At 45.4% G+C, this 22,838-nt stretch overlaps 1 protein-coding gene across 1 annotated transcript in view; it reads right to left on the minus strand.

Moving 5' to 3' along the window:
- Nucleotides 1–22,838, minus strand: part of CACNA1H (calcium voltage-gated channel subunit alpha1 H) — a 256,762-nt gene that overhangs the window by 11,749 nt on the left and 222,175 nt on the right. Inside the window, exons 26-32 of the mRNA XM_082314504.1 lie at nucleotides 17,140–17,291; nucleotides 15,057–15,166; nucleotides 13,780–13,913; nucleotides 13,129–13,199; nucleotides 4,192–4,270; nucleotides 1,785–1,906; nucleotides 938–1,276 (exon numbers count right to left, since the gene is read on the minus strand). Coding sequence (XP_082170630.1) covers nucleotides 938–1,276; nucleotides 1,785–1,906; nucleotides 4,192–4,270; nucleotides 13,129–13,199; nucleotides 13,780–13,913; nucleotides 15,057–15,166; nucleotides 17,140–17,291 — 1,007 coding nt within the window. The remainder of the gene's footprint in view (nucleotides 1–937; nucleotides 1,277–1,784; nucleotides 1,907–4,191; nucleotides 4,271–13,128; nucleotides 13,200–13,779; nucleotides 13,914–15,056; nucleotides 15,167–17,139; nucleotides 17,292–22,838) is intronic.

Here is a 22,838-nt window from a genome sequence, read left to right on the forward strand (position 1 = left end):
AAATCTAATTTAATGTAATTTAATCTCAAATCCCCAATTGATTTTGTGGTAGATTTATTTGCGATCACGGTGACAAAGCAATTCGTATTCACTCTTAATCATGTGCTGCTGACACGGGATGAGACAATTATCTCATGCCCCTCCTTTCCCCCTGACTTCCGATTGCCCTATTTTTCTACAGGACTAATAGAAATCAGAGAGCAGGCAGTGTCTGGAAAATCAGCCCAGGAACCTCCAGCTTCTTGCTGAGGGGCTCTGACAATTCCCAGGGTCCAAGTCAGCCATGCCCTAAGCAGAGCATGAGCCAGTAGGAAGCTGCATCTTACACGAGTGCCAGACATGCCCTCCTGAGCTGCGCACCACGATTTGCTTGAGGCTCCTCTGGAAATCCCAAACTGGGATTAAAAAGAACCTTAGCAGTATTTCTGTTGTCTGTGTGAAGGGAATTCATGCCATCCCTTGCTGCCTGTGTCAGGGCTGACAGTACCAGCATTCCCAGGGCTTTATGAGATTGCTCCCTGGTGCTGCTGCCCATGCTAAAATGACAAGGACCGATTCATTGGCTGGGAGAACAGGACAAGGACCTGTGGCTATTATGCTTCTGAACTTAAAATTCACAACCTTTGAATGAACTGGAAATGGCAAGAGAGGGACTTTCAACCCTCCCCCAGAACAATGGTCAGGACAGCGTTAACCCTGGAGAAACATTTCAAGCAGCCTTCCACCTCAGGGAGCCCTCCTGAGATGACTCAAGATGGGGAGGTGGCGGTGACAGCTCTGCCACAGGGGTACCTGGGAAAGCTGCCTTCCTCCTGCTTCTTTGGCTCTGTATCACTCGGGATCTGACTGCCTGATGATCAGACAGCAGTGACTGCTGAGAACTGTCCCCTCCCTACCCTGAGCACAAGAAGAGCAGACACTTTGTGTGAACTATTACCAGGGCTTGGTGCTTCACCTGCACCGCTGACTCTGACTTCATGGTCTCCTGACTTCTGTAGGGTTCCCTGCTCTCCGGGGCCACTGCACCTCCCCTGCTCCCACTGGTGGCTGAGGTGGTTGCTCCTCTGGACATCTCCAACTCGATCTCAGCATCCATCTCAGCATCCTCCTTGGCCTCCTTGTTGCTCTCCTCCAAGTGCTTCATCAGCACTGCCACCACTACGTTGACTAGGACGAACTGTGCAATGAGGACGAAGGTGACGAAGTAGACAGGGGAGATAACAGGCAGGTAACTGAGGCAGTGCTTGTCTTCCCGAGTGCATTCCCGGAGAGTGTCCTGCACAGAGAGGGAGAGGTGAGGGATTCATAAGGGCTGGGGCTCTGCTTAGGCTCCAAATACAGAAACATCAAAGATAAACTGCTGAGGACTGAAAAGCACACAATTACATATCCTAGACACAACAGCTTGTAGGAACAACTAAAACGGATAGAAGAAAATACAGACACCATCAATTACATCATCTACAAAGAGGAGGATTGTGTTATGTTCCAAAGGCACAGGGCACAGAGTACATGGTTACTCCTCTCAGCCACAAGAACTGGCATGATTTTCCTCAAGAATTATATATACATTAAAAAGAATTAAGTGTCACGTTGGGCAAGACTTAGGACAAATTATCCCTTGAAAACACACTTGGCCTTTAAATGGGAAAGTTTAATTTTGATGTTTTAAAAGGAAAGGAAACCTTTTTTTTTTTTCACACAAGAGTTACTTAAATTTGTTTGAAATCTGTATCTATATATCTGCAGAGAGAAGAAAGTACCCAGACAGAGATTGCACACACCTTCATGATACCATTCCAGTTGTCCCCCGTTGACACCCTAAAGAGGGTGAGAAAGGCCATACCGAAGTTGGTGAAAGTTGCGTGCCGGCTCAGACCTTCACAAGGATTTTCTTCACTGCAGTCTGCAGGAGAGAGAAGCAGAAGCACATCAGCGAAACCACGTTTGCCAGTGCCAGCAACCCCCCAAACCTGGCAGTGAGACCCTGAGATATGTCACACTGCTACATGGCACCAGGGAGGACTGCTAACTGGTGATCTCGTGGTGGCCTGCAACTACTGAAGGGCAGCTTGTAATCATGTAGCCAAACTCTTCTCAGCAGAGGCAGATGACATAATGGACAGCAACACACTGTGGCTTAGGAGGTCCAGGCTGGACATTAGGAAAGTTGTTTCCATCTGGAGGGCCCAACAGCCCTGGGCACCAGAGAGGCAGGGGAGCTCTGTCGTTGGAAGTTTTCAAGATTTGGCTGGACAAAGCTACAGCTACTCTGAGCTACTGACAGGGCTTCAAGTGGAAGGCTGGGTGGGGGTCTCCAGAGGCCTCTTCCACCAACACTTCTATGATTCTCTTGACTTTACCCCAACACAAAGAGATCTAAAAGGAAGTAGAAACAAGCAGACTTGCTGGGGTGTCTCAACAAATACTGCTCTATAGTATCCTTTGTCTGTTACCCTCTTGATTACGTCCTTGTCTTGATTATTTTTTACAGGGCACATCTACCATAAGGGATATTTCATTGAGATAAAAGTGGAGCAATTTGATATGTTTTCCCCCAAGAATTAATATACTAATGAATGTAAATTGAACATATGACATATCATAGAATCATAGAATCGTTTAGGTTGGAAAGCACCTTTAAGATCACCAAGTCCAACCGTTAATGTAGCACTGCCAAGTCCACCACTAAACCACGTCCCTAAGCACCACATCTACACGTCTTTTTAAATATCTCCAGGGATGAAGACTCAACTCATGTCCTCATGGACTCACGTCCCTCTTTCCATAAAACAGAGGGTCATTAAATATCCACTAGGACAGGCAGCAATGCCTCTTGCAAGAGCATTTCACTGTTAGGTATTTATTTCAGAGGCAAATAGGAAGGAAAACCAGAAAAGCAAATAGAAAAAAAAACCCATAAATGACCAGTCTTGGGGAGGGAGCACTGATGGTTCTTGTGCCCGACATGGATTAGCAGTCATTGGGAAAAAGAAGTGAAAGTATTTCCCAGTTAAATCAGGATGGGAAGTGGTGTGCTGACTGCCTGCAGCTTGCCCCAGACAAGATCAGGGCTTTCCCAGTCTCTGACCACGTGTTGTGGTTACCTGGGGGCTGGCATTGGCAAGGTGTGTGCGTGGAAACACAAAAAGGATTCAGAGCAGCAGAAGGTGCCTTGATGAATAAGACATTTTTCACCTTTGTGGCTGAACAAATACATACCTATATATCTAGATATGTAACATAAAAATCACAGTATTTCATTTGGGGTGGACGCAGAACTAATTTTTTTCCAGGATTTGTTGGAGACTTAAGAATAATTTGTCTTTGGTTGAAAGAAATATTCTGCTTTCAGGCGTTTGTAATCTGAGCAGAGGGCTGGACTCATAAAAGGGATTAATGACAGCCATAAAATCACTGCGGAGGAAGGGCCCTTCTGATGCTCTTGAAGCCCTAATTGGGATGCAAACACTGAGAAGGCAGACACATCTCTTTCGAACAGCGTGTTTAAAGGCAGTGACTGCTTTGGCCTGGCTCAGCTGGGCAAGGAAGGGCTATAGTGTTTTCTGTCTGACTCCAACTGATTTTCTTTTTAGTGGTGGACACATTCATGATCAGCTCTGCAGTATCCTCAAGCCAGAGGAATAAATGATGCTGGACAATCAGGAACCAGTGGATGCTTCCTGATTTATGTAGAAAGGGGAAGGTGATGCTGAGAAGAACAACGGACAGAGAAGACTCGGGCAGCTGGAAGAGCAATGTCAGCCAAGTGCAGAAAACTAAAGGAGTGTGGTGGAAGCTCCGAGGAGGGACATGTTTACGGTGGCATCTCTCCAGCACGAATCTGACTACCATCCAGCTTTACAGACTCATGTTCTGTCTTAAATAGCAAACTTCCATCTTTGTGAACATAACCATGCGGGACAATTATATTTAAACAGTAAATAGTTCCTCTACAGCCAAGGATGGTGTTGGACAAATCTCTAAATGTGTGTGTGCATGTTAGACACATTCTGTATTACAGCCTCACATGTCATCTGCGACCCTGAGATCAAGAGAAAACTTTAATCTTCAGACTGTGAGCTGTGAAGCTAAGGAAGGCCCAAGAATGAGAAAGAGAAGAAAGGAAACAGCTAGATACCAAATAAACATCAACCGGATGAAATAAATTGTGTCAGGCACATTACTCACCTAGCTTGCCAAACAATTCCACTCCCAGGGCAGCATAGATAAAAAACAGGAGCATAAAAAGTAGGCCAAGGTTCCCTACCTACACAAGAAGAAAGCAGAACAAGGGTCAGGCAAGTTGAGGTCACGAATTAAATTGCTCCATCACATTTTCAACACAAGCAAAAGAGGGACTGGTGGCTAATCATCATCTCCCCTGGCTTCCAACACCCTGGTCCCCTTTCACGGTTCTGCTTTAACAGTCCCAGAGAAGTCTCCTGTGTTGGGGAAGGAGCAGATGCTCCCACGTGCAAAGCAGTCTCTGTGGCTGGTGCCTCTCCATCGCCCTTTCACTTACCCGGAATGCTTCTTTCATCTGTAATTTGGCCAACCCGTAGCTGTAGCCTCAGCAGCACTTAGCCCTGCACTTTAGTGCAGTGGTAGTTGAAGTGACTTGGTGCTCTGGTTTGAGTTTTAAGGGCCTTTCCCTTCAGTTTGCCAGGTTTGAGACTCTGAGCATGAAGGCTGAGGGTTTCAAGACAGTGACATTAATACATGTCTCAAGCCACAAGAGGAATTGCCTGGTTTTCAAAGGTTTCACTGGCCTGGGAGGGCTTTCAGAAAAGGAACATATGCTCCAGTAAGATATAAAGCTCTCCTAGCCTTGCCACTTTACAGATATTTCTCAACAACTACCTGAATTTTAGCTTTTAGCATCTCAAAAGAAAAGCCTTATTCCATATGCCGCCACTTAAATGCAGGCACCCTGCAGTTCAAACACTGTGTGGTGTGCTGCTATTAGGTATTAACATGCACTGCAAGGTGGCTGAAGGGGATGGTAATCGAAGTACAGTGATGCTAAAGAGAACACAAAGATTCTTAATAATAATGGCAATGCAGTTATCCGCACTGGAGTCAATCACCACGTGAGGTCTAAGCCTTTAAAACATCTCAAAGAGCAGATTTTTTGTGGTTCAGGCAGAAAACACGAAGGGCAGAGTAATCTGACCAGCTAACCACCTGCATTTTACCTGCAACTAACTCTGGTCACATTTACCTTTCCCGCCACTTTTAAATGCCTTGTGTCCATTGCCTTGTAACAGAGAGTGAACGATCAAGTTCTCCAATTAGACATGGTGCCACAAGCATCATTTTATCTATAAATAAAAATGAACTAGGGTGGTGATTCAGGTAGTCAGGCCGAGGGATTCATGATTTCCAAGGTTATCTCCCAATGAACTCTACAGTTTGAGAGCATTTTCTTCTCTGAGGCAGCACAGCCACAGAATTGCTGGGTATTTTGACCATGCTGCTTAATTTCATTAGAAAGGTTATCAGTAAGATACCTGTTATCATAAAATTAACACAGCTATCACTTATGAAGTAGGTTTTTTTTGCATTAAAGAGATGGGAATAGTCTAATCACCCAGTGGAAACTGTAATTGCTATGAAGCCTAAATTTGCTACTACACATAGAGCTTTGCAATTCCACTAACATTATTACCATACTCCAGGGAATAACAGAGATAATACAGTGTTGTGGATGGCTGGTCTGGATTATTTCATCTGCAGGTACTGTTTTCCAGAATAGTGTTTCCTAACTCATGTCTGCTGGACCACTGGTGGTTTTTAAGACATTAGAAGGCAGTCTGCAAAATGACTGCAAATCAGAAAACACAGGAAAACAGGCACACACACAGATGTACACACACGCTGCCGGGGAGGCAAATGAGCAAATAATTAAAGAGAAGGAAAATAAAAGTGATAAACATGTTTTCTAGGTTGAGTGTAAATTAAAGCCTGATGTTGTAGCGCGGCAGAAGAGGGTCTTGGAATTTTTTCAAAGAAGCCTATAAGCTGAATATTTTACTGCTATTTTAATGCCTAATAAATCAGCCTGCAAACTTCTGGCATTGATGAAATTCCAAAGAATTTAGACTAACATCAAAGTTATTACCAGGTTATCAGTCAAAATTATTATCTATCTCTCAACATGCAAAGCATGTTATGAGCTGACATTTGCTCATAAACAATTTGTAAAAGATTCTGTATTTAAGATTGTAACTAATTACATTACTGAACCAATGTGTCTCATAACTAGTCCTTCAAAGAGCAGTTTACACTCATGGGTTTGCTGTATAGGCTCAAGGCATCCCAGCCACAGGCATACTCTAAAAATGCTAACAGAAGCATGTTTGCTAATGTGGTGTTTGCTGTGTCTAAGGTTGCATTTGCCCTTGGCTGAGAGCAGACAACATGGGCAGTTCCAAAGCTCAGCTGATGCACAGGATCTCTTGGGAAGTGATTGAATGTCTGACTGATGTGGAAACGTGGCTACATGAAAGAGATGTGGGAGACAGCAGCAAGTCACAGATCCTGGGATGGGTGATGGCACGACCTTTACATCCCAACCTGTACCTAGACATCCAGAGCTGCTCTGGAGTGTCAGCTAAGAAGCAGGTTGCTCCCCATGTGCACAAGAACAACCTGCTGCCCTGACCACCCCCTGCAGATGTAGCATCCATGTGTATATGTGCAGGCAGTTGGTGGCTCGTGAGGTTGGAGAGAGCATGAGTTTCTCAGCAGCCCACAAACATCTGATGCTCTTGAATGTGGCGGAGCAAAATGGCTCACCTCTTGCTTAGGTGCTTCAGCAAAACTGCTTGGTCTATTTGTGTAGCTTCTGGCTGTACTGAATCAGTACAAGTCAGTGCCAGACTAATATTTTGTCCGTGCTAGCCCATGGCTCTCTGGTACATGTCCCTCAGGAAAGGAAGGTCCTCTTCAGCCCATGGCCTTCACCAAGGCCTGAGCATGGAAAAGGACACAAGACATCTTCTCAGAGAAGGGCTGAGGTGGAGGCAGTGAGGTCAGCCAGCAGCTGCTGAGTAGCAGAGAAGGCAGACTGGATGTGTGTCTGTGACCTTGAGTGAGTCATTCCTCTCCTGTAACTCAACGTACCCATTTATAATACCCTTGTGGATAGGTAATTAATGTCTTTGAGACACTTTGAGATCTACTGAGCCCAGACAAGAAAAAGATCGTGCATGAATCATGTTGCTGGGAGGAATGGGACGGGGCAGGAGCACATCCAGGCACTTTTCTCCAGAAGCCAAAGGCTGGGATGCCTGTGCTGGACTCTGCATCAGGGACAGAGATCCAGCTCTGGTCAGCAACCTCAGCTTTGGCAGCCAGTCACCCAGGCAGGCTCTGAGAAGTGGTTCTGCTCTAGCAGCACTGAACAGCTCAGCCCATGCTCTGTTTATCCACCAAACTCCCCCTGACTTGGGCTGGTGCCTTTGGCTGGGCAGAGAAAATTACAGATAACTCCCCTCTCTGGCAGCCAAGGGCTATCCATCATTTGCTGTGGCTCCAGTGTTGAGGGGAGGCTGTGGCCTGTAGGGAGTGAAGCAGAGATGAAGAATATCTTGGAGATGTCCTCGGTGCCCTAAAGTACCTCAGAGAAGCCACAAGAGAAGATGGAGACACTGGTGAGTATCTGTGATTCCTTCTGGACCTTCACTTTCTGGCATCCTGGCTGTCATATGCTGCTGGCAAAAGTGTCTGTGTGCCTGGGACAGAGGGATGCTGTGGGGAGAGAGGCAGAGTCCTCCATCCCAGCCAGAGGAGCAGCGAGGCCCTGTGTGAGGAGCTACCATCCTTCACCACAGCGCATCCCAGCTGGATCTGTGAACTACCATTGCAAAAATTCTGGAATAACCCTGTTCAGCAGCAAGGAAAGCGACCCTCCTCTCCACACACCCAGCAAAACCATTCTCCCACTGCTCCTGTGTGGCCTGGGGAGGCTGTCTCTGCTTTAGCTCTTGTGGACATCACTGCTATTAGTTTTTTGACTCCCCCTAAGTGAAACTGCAGTAGCTAAGCACCACTGCATGTCCCATCAGAGTTCAACCTCTGACCTATGCCACTAAGTAAAAAGCCCATATCTGCAGGCACTGGGATGCAAAGCAACTATGCCAGGTTGTGTTAGCCTGATACGCAAATGTGTTGCATGGATCATGTACAACAGGACACCGGCCACCTGCGCACTATCACTTCTCTGTTGCACTGTCAGCTATGTGATCCTACTCAAATCCCTTTAGATCCTGCTGGCCTCTACTCTCCCTGCTCTGGGAGAGGCATTGATGAAATACGTCGTCTGCCGCCCTGCTCCTGCAATGGCTGGCTGAAGCACACTACAATTCCTCTTGTGCCTCTTTCTGCTCTGACATCATTCTGCATCACTGACCCACACCTTGGCATTTCAGTTGTCCATGCAGGCAATGCACACAGCTCCCTGGGATGCCTGTCAAGAGCAATTTCTCATAAAACTAAGCCCCTGCCAATCCTTTCCAAGGACATGAGTCCTCCTCATATTCCTTCCAGCACTCTCCAGCCAAAGCAATAAGCCTGGCAGCAGGAAAACACAGGCTAATTTATGCACTAGACCCAAGAGAAAATGGACACATTTGTCTGCTTGGAAAATGGAGGCCATCTGTGTGAATTCCAGGACTAGTGGAAAGGGCCAGACAGACAACCTTGGAGGCTAAAGTCATCTCATTGGTGCAACCGCAAGGCCACTAGCTGAACTGAATGAGCTCCCCTTTCTGTGTATCCGCTCAGCCCCACAGAGACCAGCCAGCAGAATGGACATTTCTTTACCTAATCATTTCTGCTTCACTACTCAAATCTCACAGGCATCTCTGCTCTTCTGCAGCATAGCACACACATAGCTATCTTCCAGAATCTGTCTCATCTGCAATGCTTGCTGGTAAGACATTTCTATTCTTGCTCTCTGAGCTTCACAATCACTGTGGGTTTTCAGCATCTGGCAAAAGCAGGCTATTGTTTATGTCCCATAACTGCTGTTACACAATGCCAGAAAACCTCTTCAAGAGCTGAACTTGAGATAAGCACAAGAATTACAGCACCACGAAGAGTTAAACTCCTGGACAGGAGCAAACTACAGACTCTGTCCTTCAGGGCACTGATAGAACAAGGAGTTCTTCACTTTTTTCTTGGCACAGAGTCCATCTGGGGGAAGTTCCAAGCTTTGAAGACAAAGAGGAGGTATACCGTACAGTTCTGCACTTAATTAATGTGCTGTCCACAGACCAAGTGAGAAAGAAGAAGGAAAAAGAACCCAGATCTTTTGATAGGAAAGTTCCACATCTTACTATTGTTGGCCCTGCAGAGCCAGGATGGCAATTGGACTGGATTCCACTTTGTCCTCTCCATCAGGAAGAACAGTAGCTTAGCATTGACTGCAGGTTTTCTTACTGGCAATCGATACTAGAAGTGCTGTGCAGACTCAGCTGGGCTGCTAAGTATGGTGGATACACTTACACAATGAGCATTTTAACCCAGCCAAAACCAAAGTTACAAATCTGAGCGCAAAGTGCAGGCCATGCTACAGAAAGGCTGAATTGTACTTTGGAAAGCAGGGGATGTGAAAAAGACTAAAGGATTACCATCGGAGTCCTATGGAGCAGACATTGCTTACAAAACTGATGCAGCCACCGGATGTATAAGCGAGGGAATATTCAGCTGAAGCATAAGAGTGGTGTAATTCATTATATAGCCTTAATGGGGTCAGAGCTAATAAAGAAGAGGAAAATGCTTGAAACAGGTCTTGAAAACCTACTTCATATTGAGAGATTAAAGGAGTTCAATGTTCTTCTGTTTGTCAGACTGCAAGAGATTATTTTATCTCTTGTTGCCTCCAAAAAGGAGGGGTTCTAGAAGAAAAAAAGCAAAACTACATCCAATGAGAAAACAAACTTGGCTAATTCAGACTAAAAACACCAGACTTTTTAGCAGAAAGAGTAAACACCTACTGAAGAACGTATTTCATCAGTAGGGGATGGCCGATCCCTAACACTTTGCATCCTTAAAACAAGATCGGGTGGCTTTTAAAAGACATGCTGAAGTCCAGTGCAGAGCTGTGTGGCTTGTGTTATGCTGGGAGCAGGCCTCTGCGATCACAGGGGAGTTTTTGGTCTGTGAATAGCAGCACTGAACTGGCTTAATTAGGGCTGCCGATGTCTAAGCGATGAAGTCAGTGCTGGTCACGCTACCCCAGCTCTTTTTAGCTGTTCAGTTTAAAGCAGTGGATCTATTTCAAGTTTACACCACTGTAGCTGATTTTAGCGCTTCATACTTTAAAGTCCATGACAGATTTCATTCGTTCTCCGAAAGGGTATGCCATGAGGGTACATCGTCAGAGCTGAGGCTGGCAGTGACTTTCTAGGTGACCATGGGCCCACTACTAGTTCAACCTCTTGGTCAACCAGCTGTGAAACTGGAAAACCTGGATTCTAGTTTGAAAAGAAGATACTGCCACAAGACTGCACAGTAGCGGGTAAAAGAGCCAGCACTGGACAAGCACAGATGGCCTATGGCAGGAATGTGATGATCAATTCACACTATGGGCATGGAGGTGGTGGGCAAAGAAGGTGTCATTTTGAAATCTTTCCCTGACCATTCTTTCTGTCTCTCTTGCCTCTCCTCATTTGTTCTCCTCTACCCCATCTCATTTTTTTCAGAGACATGGTGGATGAGAAGATCTCTGAACTGGTAGACACGAGGTTACCTGACAAGGAGGATGGAGTAGAGTAGGAAGTCTTCCTGCATTGAAAACAGCAGCTCAAGGTCAGTCTGAAGTTCCAGAAGAGGAGATTAAGCCTGTACTATGACAGCTTCAATCTTGGATCAAAATGCTAACACTCCCCCAAGTCCGGGGATAGTTGGTTCTCTAAGTGTTACTCAAGCTATATCTGTTGCTGAATAAAAACAAGTAGGAAGCTGATGAAAATCACCCAAAAGAGAAAGAAAAAAGCGTACTGCAATGGCAATACTTTGTCATGGTAAGCCCATAAATGGTTATTCTACATACACCAGACAAAGAATTTCCCCCAAAATCTTAATGAAGAAACATCAAATTCATTTTTCTTGTCACTTAGCAGACACATTCAATGAGGACTTTCCAGCTGTGGTTTTAGGCTGCTAAATTAATTGGGGTAGGAGCTCTTCCCCTGCCTTTGAAATGAAAGCTGTAGCTTTATGAAGAGTGATTGTTGTCAGAGAGGTCTTCCCAAACTTCCCTTGTCATTTTCTGAATTTTGCTGGAGGACAAAATGGCATTTTTATCTGTACAAGATCTGCTTGGAATATCCCTGGGGATTTCCCTTTAAAACAGACTTTGGTTTGAATGTAAACTGCAGAAACACCCCAAGGAAACTAAAAGCCTGGCCTGCAGCCACCCTATTGTTTGGGGGGGAGAGACAACAAGGAGAGAGAGAAAATATACTCTGTAATCACAATGCTTTCGAAAGAAAAAAAATAGACACAAATCACATGCTTTCTTGAAATGCCAAAACAGGGGTCAGGTTGGTAAATTCCATGCTTTAGTCTCAGCCAAAATCCTTCACTGAAAAGGAAATCTGAATACCAAAGGGCAAGTGTCTCAGATTAGAAACATCTTTATGGCAGTGATGAAAAGTAAATGGGTCTTTCCAAGAAAAAGAAATTCTCCTTGTTTTCCAGTTCATTTTGAACAGATCATGAGCTTCTTTGTACTTAGCAACTAACTCATAGGGGTATATTTGGGTAATTACATGTACTAGTTCTACTGATTCTCATATGGCCACTCATATTCTGGAAGAGATGCCTACACGGTGTCTGCTTTTGGCCAAGCCACAGTGCTATCATCCTGCCTTCGAGATGTGATCCCTCTGGAGACAGCTGAAGCTGATCAAGATGTGACTGCCCACCATGGTGCACTGCCATCTCCCTGTGCCTATGGGGCTGGGGCTGGGGCTGGGAAAGGGGAGGCCTGACCCTCCCAGTCCATCCCAGGGCACACTACACTGCCTTTTACATAGAACGGAGTAGGCCCACTCATCAAGCTCCTTCCAGCAACTCAGCTGTGGGATGTTTTGGAGGGGTTGAAAACTAAGGACTTGTCTGACCGTGCTTGTGCATCCTAAAAGTGCTGCTTCTGAATTGGCAGCTCAGAGAAGAAGGCTGCAGAGTTCCTCTGCCTCATTCGTGATGGCCTGGCACCTCATATTGGTACTGACTTCTGAGTAAAGTGTGGCAGTAAATGTTTCCAGTACTGTCTGGTGGGATACAGGATCCTGGTAATATATGAAATTGGAATGTGTAGGCAGCTAAGCTGACTGTAAAGACTGAAAGATTAGGACTCTGACCATCAAACTCACAAACTAGCAGAACAAGAGCTTAAATAGCATAAGATTCTAAAAACAAAGGAACCCTAAACATTGGAATTCTTCTGATGCGCTTTAGATCTTTTTGAGGGAGGAGTGCAAATCAGCAAAAAGTTTCTTTCCCTCTTTTTTCAAATAAATGGATCCATAAAAAAGTGGTCCCAGGAACTGAACACTTGAAGAATCTTATCAAATATCATTAAGACTGGCAGCATCATTGTTCCTCCTGCAGCTCATGAGAATATGGTGATTTGAGACCCCACTTCAAGCTTTTAACACTCAGAAACGTCTCCCCTCTTTGGCTTTTAAAGTCTGCAGCTCCTCTGTCAATAGGTGTCAATAAACATGGCTACTCCCGTCTCACAAAGAAAACTGTTGAGCTGGAAGCTGTCTACTTCCAATGCTTTCACCAACAGCTTTCTCTGTCTATCCTTGTGTTTCCTGAACTTGCCAGTGAAATCTGTGTTTTGTGAGAGCTCTGCCTACAGCAATTGGCTCTCTGTTAACTCTTTTTCCGTCATTCTGGTTCTCCCATCTAACACATACTATATGAGCAGGATGTGCCATGCAGAACTCTGCTACCAAGGCACTGGTGACAGCAGAGAAAGCTGATATCCTCTGCAGGTAGCTTCTAGTGTCCACCAAACATGGTGGCACAGGGCTGTCCCCAGGCCCGAATGGCACAGTCCATCAAGGTGAACAAACTGGGCATGGATGAAGTCCGGGGGCTTACCTGGGGAAGCGCTTGTACCACTGTGTCCAGAAGAGCTCGCATCCCAGTGGCCATTTTAAGCAGTTTCAGCACTACAATGAGAATCAAATCCTGGTCAGCAGGGCTGGGAAATATTTCAAGCAAAACCCATAAAGGAAATCTAGGTTCAGATCTTGTGGGGAGGGTTTACATCTCTCTTACATCTATTCATACAGATGGCAAGCTCACTGCATCCTGGCAGGGCCCACAGAACATCTGAGCATCCTGACTACTTCCCGCACCAATTAATGTTAAGGACGTCGGTAAAACAGACCAAAGGCCAGAAGAACTCCAGCATGCCTTAGCAGGAAAATGGGAGAGTGATGGGGAGACACTTCATCAGTGAAGAGCATCATCTCAAGCTCTGATCCTCCCTTCTCCACCACTTCTTGGTCTTGTCTGGTATCAGTATAAAAGGCCTGTGATCCCAGGTTTGAATTAGAGACCAATCTAAGATGCCACTGGAAACACCCATAAAATGCCAACTAGCTTGTCTCTGAACTGACATTTTGCAGCCTCGTCGCCTGACTGTTCTCAAGTCAAACTGAAACAGCAGGACTAGAAGAACAAATGGCCAAACCATTTCTTGACGTGTCTGGAGGGATGGCTGAAGACCTACACAGCAGGCCGTACCTCTTGCTATTCTCAGCACCCGCATGATGCGTATTATTGTGGGATTGATGGGCAACGCGGCATTCATCTCAATTTCCTCCAGTGTGATTCCCACAATTGATAAGAGAACTATGGCCAAATCCAGCTGATTCCACCTAATAAAGAGAGGAAGGACAAAAAAAAATAAAAATCATACATGGACAGACACCCAAAAGGAGAGAATTATCTGTTAATAACAATCGCAAGCAAATCCCAAATGCCTCTCCTCTCTCATATCTGGGCCCATGATCTTCTATGTGGTACAATATCAACTCACTGCAGCTGGCACAGACAGCCTCCGAGCCACAAGCTGCTGTAGGCTGTGGCTGGGAAGTGTCCCTGCCTACTTCCCAGTCCCTGTTGTCCCCCTGCTATCCACTTGGAGCCACTCTCAGGGACAAGATACTAGGCTAGAGGGGCCTTTGATGGGATGCAACACAGCTGCTCCCATGTTATGTCACCTGTCTCTTGAATGACTCCACTTGAATATCTTCATTGATTTATAGCCTAACACTTGTAGAGGGCCTTCCACACCAGCACTACAAAGACAGTAAGATGTGAAGAAACTGAGTGACTTTTCTACGCAATTTCCTTCATAAGTAATATTGCTCATAGCAGCTTCCAACCACTGTGTCAGGATAAATGAGGAAAACAAGCTAATTTTGTGGAAAAGTGTTCAGTCTTACCCTGCTCCCCAGCAAGTCACCAGACCACAACGTACTCTCATCTGCATTTGCTTCTGGCTAAATGTGAGGCAGAATAAGATCCACAAGTCTCTGCAGCTGGGATCTGAAGGCAACGGGGCTGAACACAACTACGTCTGTTTTTGCCAAAGGCTTTACAAAGCCAGCAGCCTACCAAAGGACTGGTTTGGACTGCAAAGGAGACTTGTTCTGAGGGACTTTGTGGCCTTAGGTTGCCAAAGCTACTCTTTTGAGCACTGGATTGATGCCAACAGGTTGTTTCTGACCTCTAAGCTGAGCCGGTCAGACCTGGTGGAGAGGCAGATACTGGGGGAAAGAATGTCTCTAGAATTTTGTAAGATTTGCTGAATTCCTTCTGCAAAGCAGTACCAGCAGTTCTTCGAATTTTTAATTCCTACACTATAAAATTTGCACCCATGGAGAGAGAGCCCTTTGCTCTTCCTTGCACACAGCATGTAGTACTATCATAGTGACGCTACATTTACCCAGCATCTGGCTTTGAAACTGGGTTAATACAGCTCTTTCCCAAATGCACAGGAGTTTAAATACTCTTACCTGTCCTTAAAGAACCTTCGAAAACCAAATGCCACCAACTTCAGAACTGCCTCGAACACAAAAACTATGGTGAACACATAGTTGCAGTACTTCAGGGCCTCATCCAGGGACTGAAAAGAGAGACACCAGTTAGACCAGCCCAAGCTATCCTTTCCTAGAACCCCTGCAGAGGGACTGGCAGGCACAAGGGTGGCATAGGCACAGAGATGTGAGAAGTGAAGTCATAATAGCTTACAGAGCTCAGTTGCAAAACTGCACTAAATCACACAGCAAAACTCAAAAAAAGGAATAGACACTGATGCAAACAAAAACCTCATAAGCACTAATACTAGTTGTGCTAAAAATGTCAAGAGCCATCAGTCCTCCAACTTCAGTGCACAAATTGTTCAGTCTGGGTCAGAGAGAAAATTTACCCCTTCTCTATCTAATAATGTTTACTTCTTCAGATCTGCCTAGCCTTGCGTAGAATAAAAGGCTTGATGGATCATTTCTTTATTCCAGCATGGCAATCCTTAGGACAATGGCTTTGCTTAAAACACTCAGAAGAATAAATAATGTTGGAGATGGATTAAATCTTGCCTTCTTGAAAAATGTTACATCTCTAGAGCTGGGCAAAGTATGTCCATATTTGGTGCAATGTTCACGCTCTCTATAGACCTGCTCTCGGAAGTCAGGAATCTGCAGTGTTTATACTTTAAGATGATGAGTGTTTATAATGGATTTCATTGGAACTGTAGGCCAACAATAGCAAAAGAATCTTGCTGGGGCCTTAAAATAGATAGTTGCAGAGTGAAACAGCTCTTTGGTTGGGTAGGGATTTGGGGAGAGGAGGGAGGGAAGGGGAATTTAGTTAAATGTAGTATAGGTCTCTTACAATAAAAAAATGGTAACAGCAAACATCAAACCAGACACAATTGGAAGTAAAACGCAACAGAGGAGTCTGCAAAGCAATGTCTGCTTTGTTGACAGAAGCCTCAGGCCACTGGAAAGCTCTCCTCGTCACATTTGTGTGATAACTGTGCTTTGCTGATATGTGGGATGACCATGCACTGATTTTTTGGGAACAAGAGCTGAAAGTTTTTCAGATGTTGGCATTCCTCAATGCACTACTATCCCTGTTTTTGTTCCAGTGCCTAAAATAAAATGGAAACTTAAGAGAATATAGGATAATTTACTATTTCATCTGAAGCACACTGCCTGAGCCTGAATTCTCGTATCATTTGTGATGGTTTGCATTGAGGTTTACACCACTGTGTTTTACATGAATATAAAACAAGTATAAATAAGACCTAGTCTGGATAAATAACATTTACATGCAAAATAAAGGCTGTTATGCAAAAGAATTGTGGGGGCAGAACAGCACACAGTCAGCTGGCGTAAAACACACACGCGTTACCCTGTGGCTTGGTGCCCCTCTGGCTTAGCTTCCAGGAGGCATTTGCAGGTTACCTGGCAGACCATGCAATACTAGAAAAGTAAACACTGAGCCTAGAGCTCCATGAATGATAAAGCGACAGAAGATTAATATATGCAGCAAATGGACAAGCTATACGATTTATGCCGAAGGTTTTCTTGGGAAAGAAGGATTTTATGATACATAAAGAAGGGTTGTACTTAAGAGCTGGTTTATTCTAAATTCATTGAGGAAACGAAACGTTGCTCTGCATGCATTAACTTCATGTTTATATCTGTTAATGGAATATTCTAAAACTCTGGGTTGTTTTACAGTCTGAGGGTCAGTCATGTCTGGGATCAGAAGAGGAAATATTTGGACTGGTCTTTTCCTAGTAAAAGTTTAGTTCACTCTCCATTAGCCTTATTCTCTGGTTTTTTTTATGACAGAGTGGGGAAATCAAGCTTTTGGCTAGGGCAAGTGACTCCTGAATGGTAGAGCTCACCTAGAGTTAGAAGGATTGCAATGCCGAGCCTGGAGCCTGCCAAGGCTTTCAAACAACAGGGAACAGTCCCAGGGAAGCAGGGCTGGCTGTAGACCTCACTGGCCAAGGAAACAGTGTATGGTCCTCAGGTCCCCTGCTACCTCGTGCTGCTGTGTTTCATGGCCAACATGATGGGTGGCTCTTACCTTTGGCTGGTTGTAGTGCTCCATTGACATAGTGATGACATTGACCCCAATGATGAACGTGATGAAGAGGTCAAGATAGTGGCTGGTGCAGAGGGTGTGAATGTACTTCCGTGCTGGGGAATAGTCAGCGTAGTAAGGCCTGCGTTGGGCTTCTGCAGAAGAAGACAAAGAAAGGCAATGCAATGAATGCAGGCCCTGCTGCACAGTTGGCAGCCGTCACAACGTGGCCTGCGGGTCATGTCTTACACACTGATTCAAGCAAGCCATGTGAAACGGCCAAGTGCTTCTTCCTAGCAGCGAGGCCTTCAAGAACTGTAGTGGGGTTATCAGGCTGAGCCAAACCTCTTGTGCCTGCAGAAGGGACCTCCACAGCTTTGACAACCAGGTCCCAAGTGTGCTCTGTTCTTACTGCTCTGTCTCAGGCTAGAGGACGACCTCTTCACTTAATGGGACTCGTCACAAACCAGGAAGGGTGAGAAGCAGGATGGAAATGAGACTCAAAGCCAAGAGAAAAGCTTCAAACCCAGCAAAGCTTCAGCTCCAGTTTAGAGGAAGGGTTAAGGGCAGGTCTCATTGGTCTGGACTCTGATATTCATCTCTCCTAATCCCACTGATGTCAGGCATGCTCCACGTAAGAGAAGAACATAACCTGAGCTCAGGTTCTGTGACAGAAGGCTTTTGGTGTATTTTAAAGGTCTAAAGAAAACAAAGCAATGCCTGTGGCAAAGGAGGACACATGCGTGAGGCTTAGTGGCACACAGGAGAGCATCAACAGCAATGGAGTGGGGTGCTCAGCATTTGTCTCGACAAAGACTGTCAGCACAAGCTCCTCTGGAAATATAAGAACAAGGACATGGTTTTATCTAAAAAAACATTCAGGCTATGATTACATGAATTTTATATCTCTGCCTCTGGTCATGACTCCTCCTTTCTTCTCTTTGAAATGGGGAAATTTCTGCATATGACCAAGTTGCCCGGGCTGTTCCAAGGAGAATGTTTGGACACTGCCCTGCAACCGAGTTATATTTACTGTGTGTGTCTCTCTTAAATTAGACTGTGACCACAAGATGGCTGTGGGCACTCAGATGGAGTCAAATTCTTTTCAAACTTAAGAAATGTAAATATTCAGAGAGTTTACTTAAGGCCAAAGTCAGTATTACTGTAGATTTTGCAAGTGGAAGAGACATGTTAGGTCATACTAAGTCAGAGCAGGATTGTTCTTAATGGAGAGGGATTTTTTTGGCAGATGGTTCAGCAAATTCAACTTTAAATGCATGAGGAGCTGGGAAAAAGGAGTTGCTTCACCTTAAAAATAAGGAGGGAAATAGTTTCAAAAGTGCTCAGTGACCCCTTGAAATACATTTTCCACTCCTCTCATCTTGCTAATATCTTTCAGATGGAGTGACTCTTGAAACGTGGGGTTTTTTTTGGTAGTGCAACTGATGCCAGATTAGAGTCCAAAACCCTAAAATAAATTGGATAAAGGGAAACTGAACCTGCTGCTCTCTTTCAACTACTATTTTTTCTGGTAGTTAAAAGTGGAGTAGAGGCATTTGAAAAACATTTCATTCTGACTGGGGTCACCTAGACTTATTTTTTCTGCTAATGGGTGTGGAAAAACTTCTGTTGCTTTCACGTGCCTTAGTCCTACCAGTCATCTTGGACTGGTATGGCTGTCTTTGCTACTGAGCTTGGCTAATCTTCCGGTGTGTCTAAAAAATAATAATAAAAACATTGCAGATTAAGTCTGTGATTACGACATACTTTTTCTTTCTTTTTTTTCTTTCTTTTAATTTTTGGAATTGTCTTCTTGGGAATGCAAAAAATCAGCTTGTTGGGAGGTCTGAGAATATCCCGAACAGTCAAACGATATATTAAGGGACTATTTATTAATGACTAATGGTTGATTAATGGATCTCAGAAGAACATTAGCAGTGATAGGCAGTGTGTGAATACACTGGCTAACAGCACATACGGAAAACAGGCTGTAGGTGACTGAAACTACTCTCTAACCTGCCCAAATGCAGCCACTGATTAACTATTCAGTAAAAGATCAGGTGTTTATTACATTTTATAAACTAATTATATCATTCTAAAGCATAATCCCAAGAAGACAACTTCCACTGTAAAGCCGCTGAACAGAAAACCTTCGAGGCTGCCTGTCAGCAACACAGCTCTTTCTTTTCATGGGCTGGATATACAAATAGTAAGAAGGAACCACCCAGCCATAAAGGTGGGTCTGTTTATTGCATGAAAGTGTTTCAGAGGTCTGTGTGTGCACACTCTGCCGGTGCTCAGCGCTGGCTGTGCCTGGTCAACTGGTTCCTCAGAGAACTTGAAATAGGTTTAACTTGACCTGGGATGAGGGAGCTCAAGGAAATGCCATACTCATTTAGGATGTACTACATCCCTGAAGCAAGGTTAACAGATGAAAAGGAAACTCCTCCTGGGGGGACACATATGAGGACAGTTTGGGATAAAGTTGACAACGCTTTGAAACACATGCAACAACACTGTCATGCTCAGTGCAGGAAACCATGCAATGTCCATTAGAGGAGATACTGCTCATGCGAGGCTAACGGTAGTGAGCAGGGGTGTGCAGGAAGGACAGGCCAGCTTCTGCTCTTGGTGATGCTAGTGTTGCATCAGGACAATCCCATGAAGGCAGAGGGGTTGCAGCAGGGTGAAAGCAGTGAGAGATTAGCCACACAGCTTCACTGCAGCTCTGACACTCTCCGAGCAGGAGGGAGGCTGCGTTTCAGAGCTCCAAGGCCCCCAGCTCTGCTGGGTCACTATTCATTCCCAGTCCCTTTAGAAACAGGAGTTTTACTTCAGTCAACAGCACAGCAAGCGGCTCTGGACTCCTTTCAGTTAGACACACATTTTTAGCTCTTAGTGAGAATATACTATGATATTCTCCCCAGTCTGGGTGTAAGTGTTCACCACACACACCTACTGCTACAGCCTGCTCAACCAGAGACATGGGCTCTGCAGGAGAACACGTGTGAGGAAAACAGTGGACCACGGGGACACGGGCACAGCAAATGGGGAAGATCTAATGCATCATTAATTACAGCAGGCAAAATGCAACCTGTGCCTGGTTTCTCCAGGGAAATGGTTTCTGGGATGAGACTCCAATCAGCCAACTAGCAGACATATCAAACACAGACAAGTATCCCTGCAGCTAACAGTTTGAACTGGTGGAAATGCAGGAGGGAAAGGAGAAAACATCAAACATATGCAAAAGGAAAACCACACTCCTTTCTTGCCCCCCACTTCTAGATACTGGCTAATGCTTGAACCTCACCTCTCTGAAGAGTATTTAAACTTCTTTGCTTATGATTCTGCTGACATGAAAATTAATGAAGCCCGGTCTCCTAGCTTAAAAGCATTTAGGTTGGCATTACAATTGCTAGCCACAGCTCCTCCATTATTCTCCTCTGCATGAAACATTAGAAAGCCCTAATGGGTTTATATGCATGCTTGGCACAGAGTAGCTCTATACCTGCAGCTGCCTGGAAAAATAAGCAAGATGGTTTGATAATTCCCTAGTTGGAAATACTGAACACTCAGATATGCAGTGCCCAAAATTTTAGTTACAGCTCAAACGTTTCTGCTGGATACAGAGATGGCTGTGGCATTGAGAGGATGGACTAATTTAAATACCATTGTGTGCTGCCCACTATTGCTCACCCCTAGAGAGAAAGGCTTACAGTCAGCGCTCTGAAAGGCATCTCTGCTGGGTCTTAAAACAAACCTGGCCTCTTCTTTCTACAATGTCCAGACATGCAGCTTTGTGTTGGGAAATGCCTCAGAGAAACACAACTGTGGCCACACTCCTCTCGTACAGAGTGGTAATCAGGGAAAAGCATTTGCCTTTTCTCAGATCTCAGTTTTTGGGGTCTTCCCAGGGACCAGTGACTCGGTGACACTACTGAAAGGCACTCTCTGCTCCCCAGCTAGGGCCTCCCCTGGGCTGTGTCAGGAATTCCCAGCTTTGCCTGCACTGCTTTCAGCACAGTGTCACCCAGACCCCGCTTGCAGCCTTTGAAGCCCAGGGTACTGCCTGCGTTCGACCTGACATCGCGTGCTGCTCAGCAGGCCAGTGGCTGCTGGCTTCACAGCAGATACAGGCGGGTTGGATTTGGCCCCGTATCCTGAATGCAGAGGAGATCAAGCCGATCCATGTGGTTTTAATCAAAAACTTTAATCTGCGGAGGCTGGTTTCAGTCTGTGTCTTCTGAGAACCTCATTAAAAGGTTAGGAGCTGCAAGATTATTAAATTACACTACACTTATTTACATAGTATATATAGTAGGTGGAGGTAGTGACTGTCAGAAAAATATTCTGGTTTATCTTGAATTTTTACCTTCACGTGAAAAAGTACACTGTGTACTTCTGCCTTTAAAACCACATCAAATGCATTTCTACGGTGCTGTCACAGCAGCAGTGCCTTGCTGACGTGTTGGGTCCATGAGCTCCACTGCCAGTGCCTTGAGTGATGCTTGTCACAGGAGCAGAGAGAGTCAAGGCACACTGACAGGGAATGTGGCGTGTCACCCTGTCCCAATCCCTTCATGAAAGTGGCCCTCAGATGGGAAACAAGAAACTTTTTGGAAAGGTCTGAGGTGGTATCTGACAGGAGAGATGTGGGCTGAGAGGGACCTTCCTGCCAGGCTCCTGAAATGCCTGAAAAGTACCGCCAAAAAAGACACGTGATGATTTCCCATCCCATCTGCATGGGGTCTGATGAAGGAGCTGTGTCCTGCTGCAGGGCTGTGTCCTCCATGGAGCAATCCCTCTGCCAGGCTCATAGCTCTGCAGACAGGGTCCAAATCCTGGACCCAGCCTGCAGAGCCTGGGATTCGTACCCAGGGCCTGCCTGGGTGGGACCGTCCAGGCACTGATAAGCTGAGGCTTGACACATTTCCAGGCCTGAGCCCAAGCCTACTATGGCTCAATGGTGCATTTCTGTGTGTGTAGGTACCTACAGATGCCCAAAGACCTCAATACATAGAAACACACACAGAAGACATTACGGACAGGAGACAGGACAAGAATGCCAGGCAGACAGGGCGAGTCCAGATGGACGGGTGTTGCTCAGATAGTACATGTTAGCTATGCTGGATTTTACTCTTGTTAACAGCCCTAATTTTTCCTCCGCTTATGGTCTCTTCAGGCCAAATACTAGAAATGGCAAATGAAGTAAAAGCAGGGCTCTCTGCTAGGCTTCCCAACGTAGGCTCCTTGCTCCTCTGCAGAATCACTGGTCTCCTGTGCCCACCCTGCCCCATGGGGACTGGCCTCTCACCCACCCTCTGTATGGGTGAGACACACAGCGCTGGGGCACGTGGAAAGCTGGCCAGCCTGCCGTCACAGTGCAGCATCCCATAGCTGCACGTGCACATAGACGCTCCCCCACAGAGACTCTGCCATGCACGGCACCAACCACATCTCACATCTTTCTGAGTCTGCCACATTTTTTCTCCAAATCCATCATCTTCTAAATTACCCAGGAGGTGAAAACTCCTCCCATTTAAATTAAAAAAAAACCCCAAAACATTAAAATGTAAATAGTAATCTTCAAAAATGTGTATCAGATATTTGATTTCACCTTGTTAATAAGTCAAATTTGGATGCCAAGCTGTCCATGCTGAACAGAGGCAGGTAGGAGACCTCAGAGCCAGACGATCTGAGGT

Source organism: Platalea leucorodia (genome assembly GCF_965183815.1).
Source record: "Platalea leucorodia genome assembly, chromosome: 5".
Classification (NCBI taxonomy): domain Eukaryota; kingdom Metazoa; phylum Chordata; class Aves; order Pelecaniformes; family Threskiornithidae; genus Platalea; species Platalea leucorodia.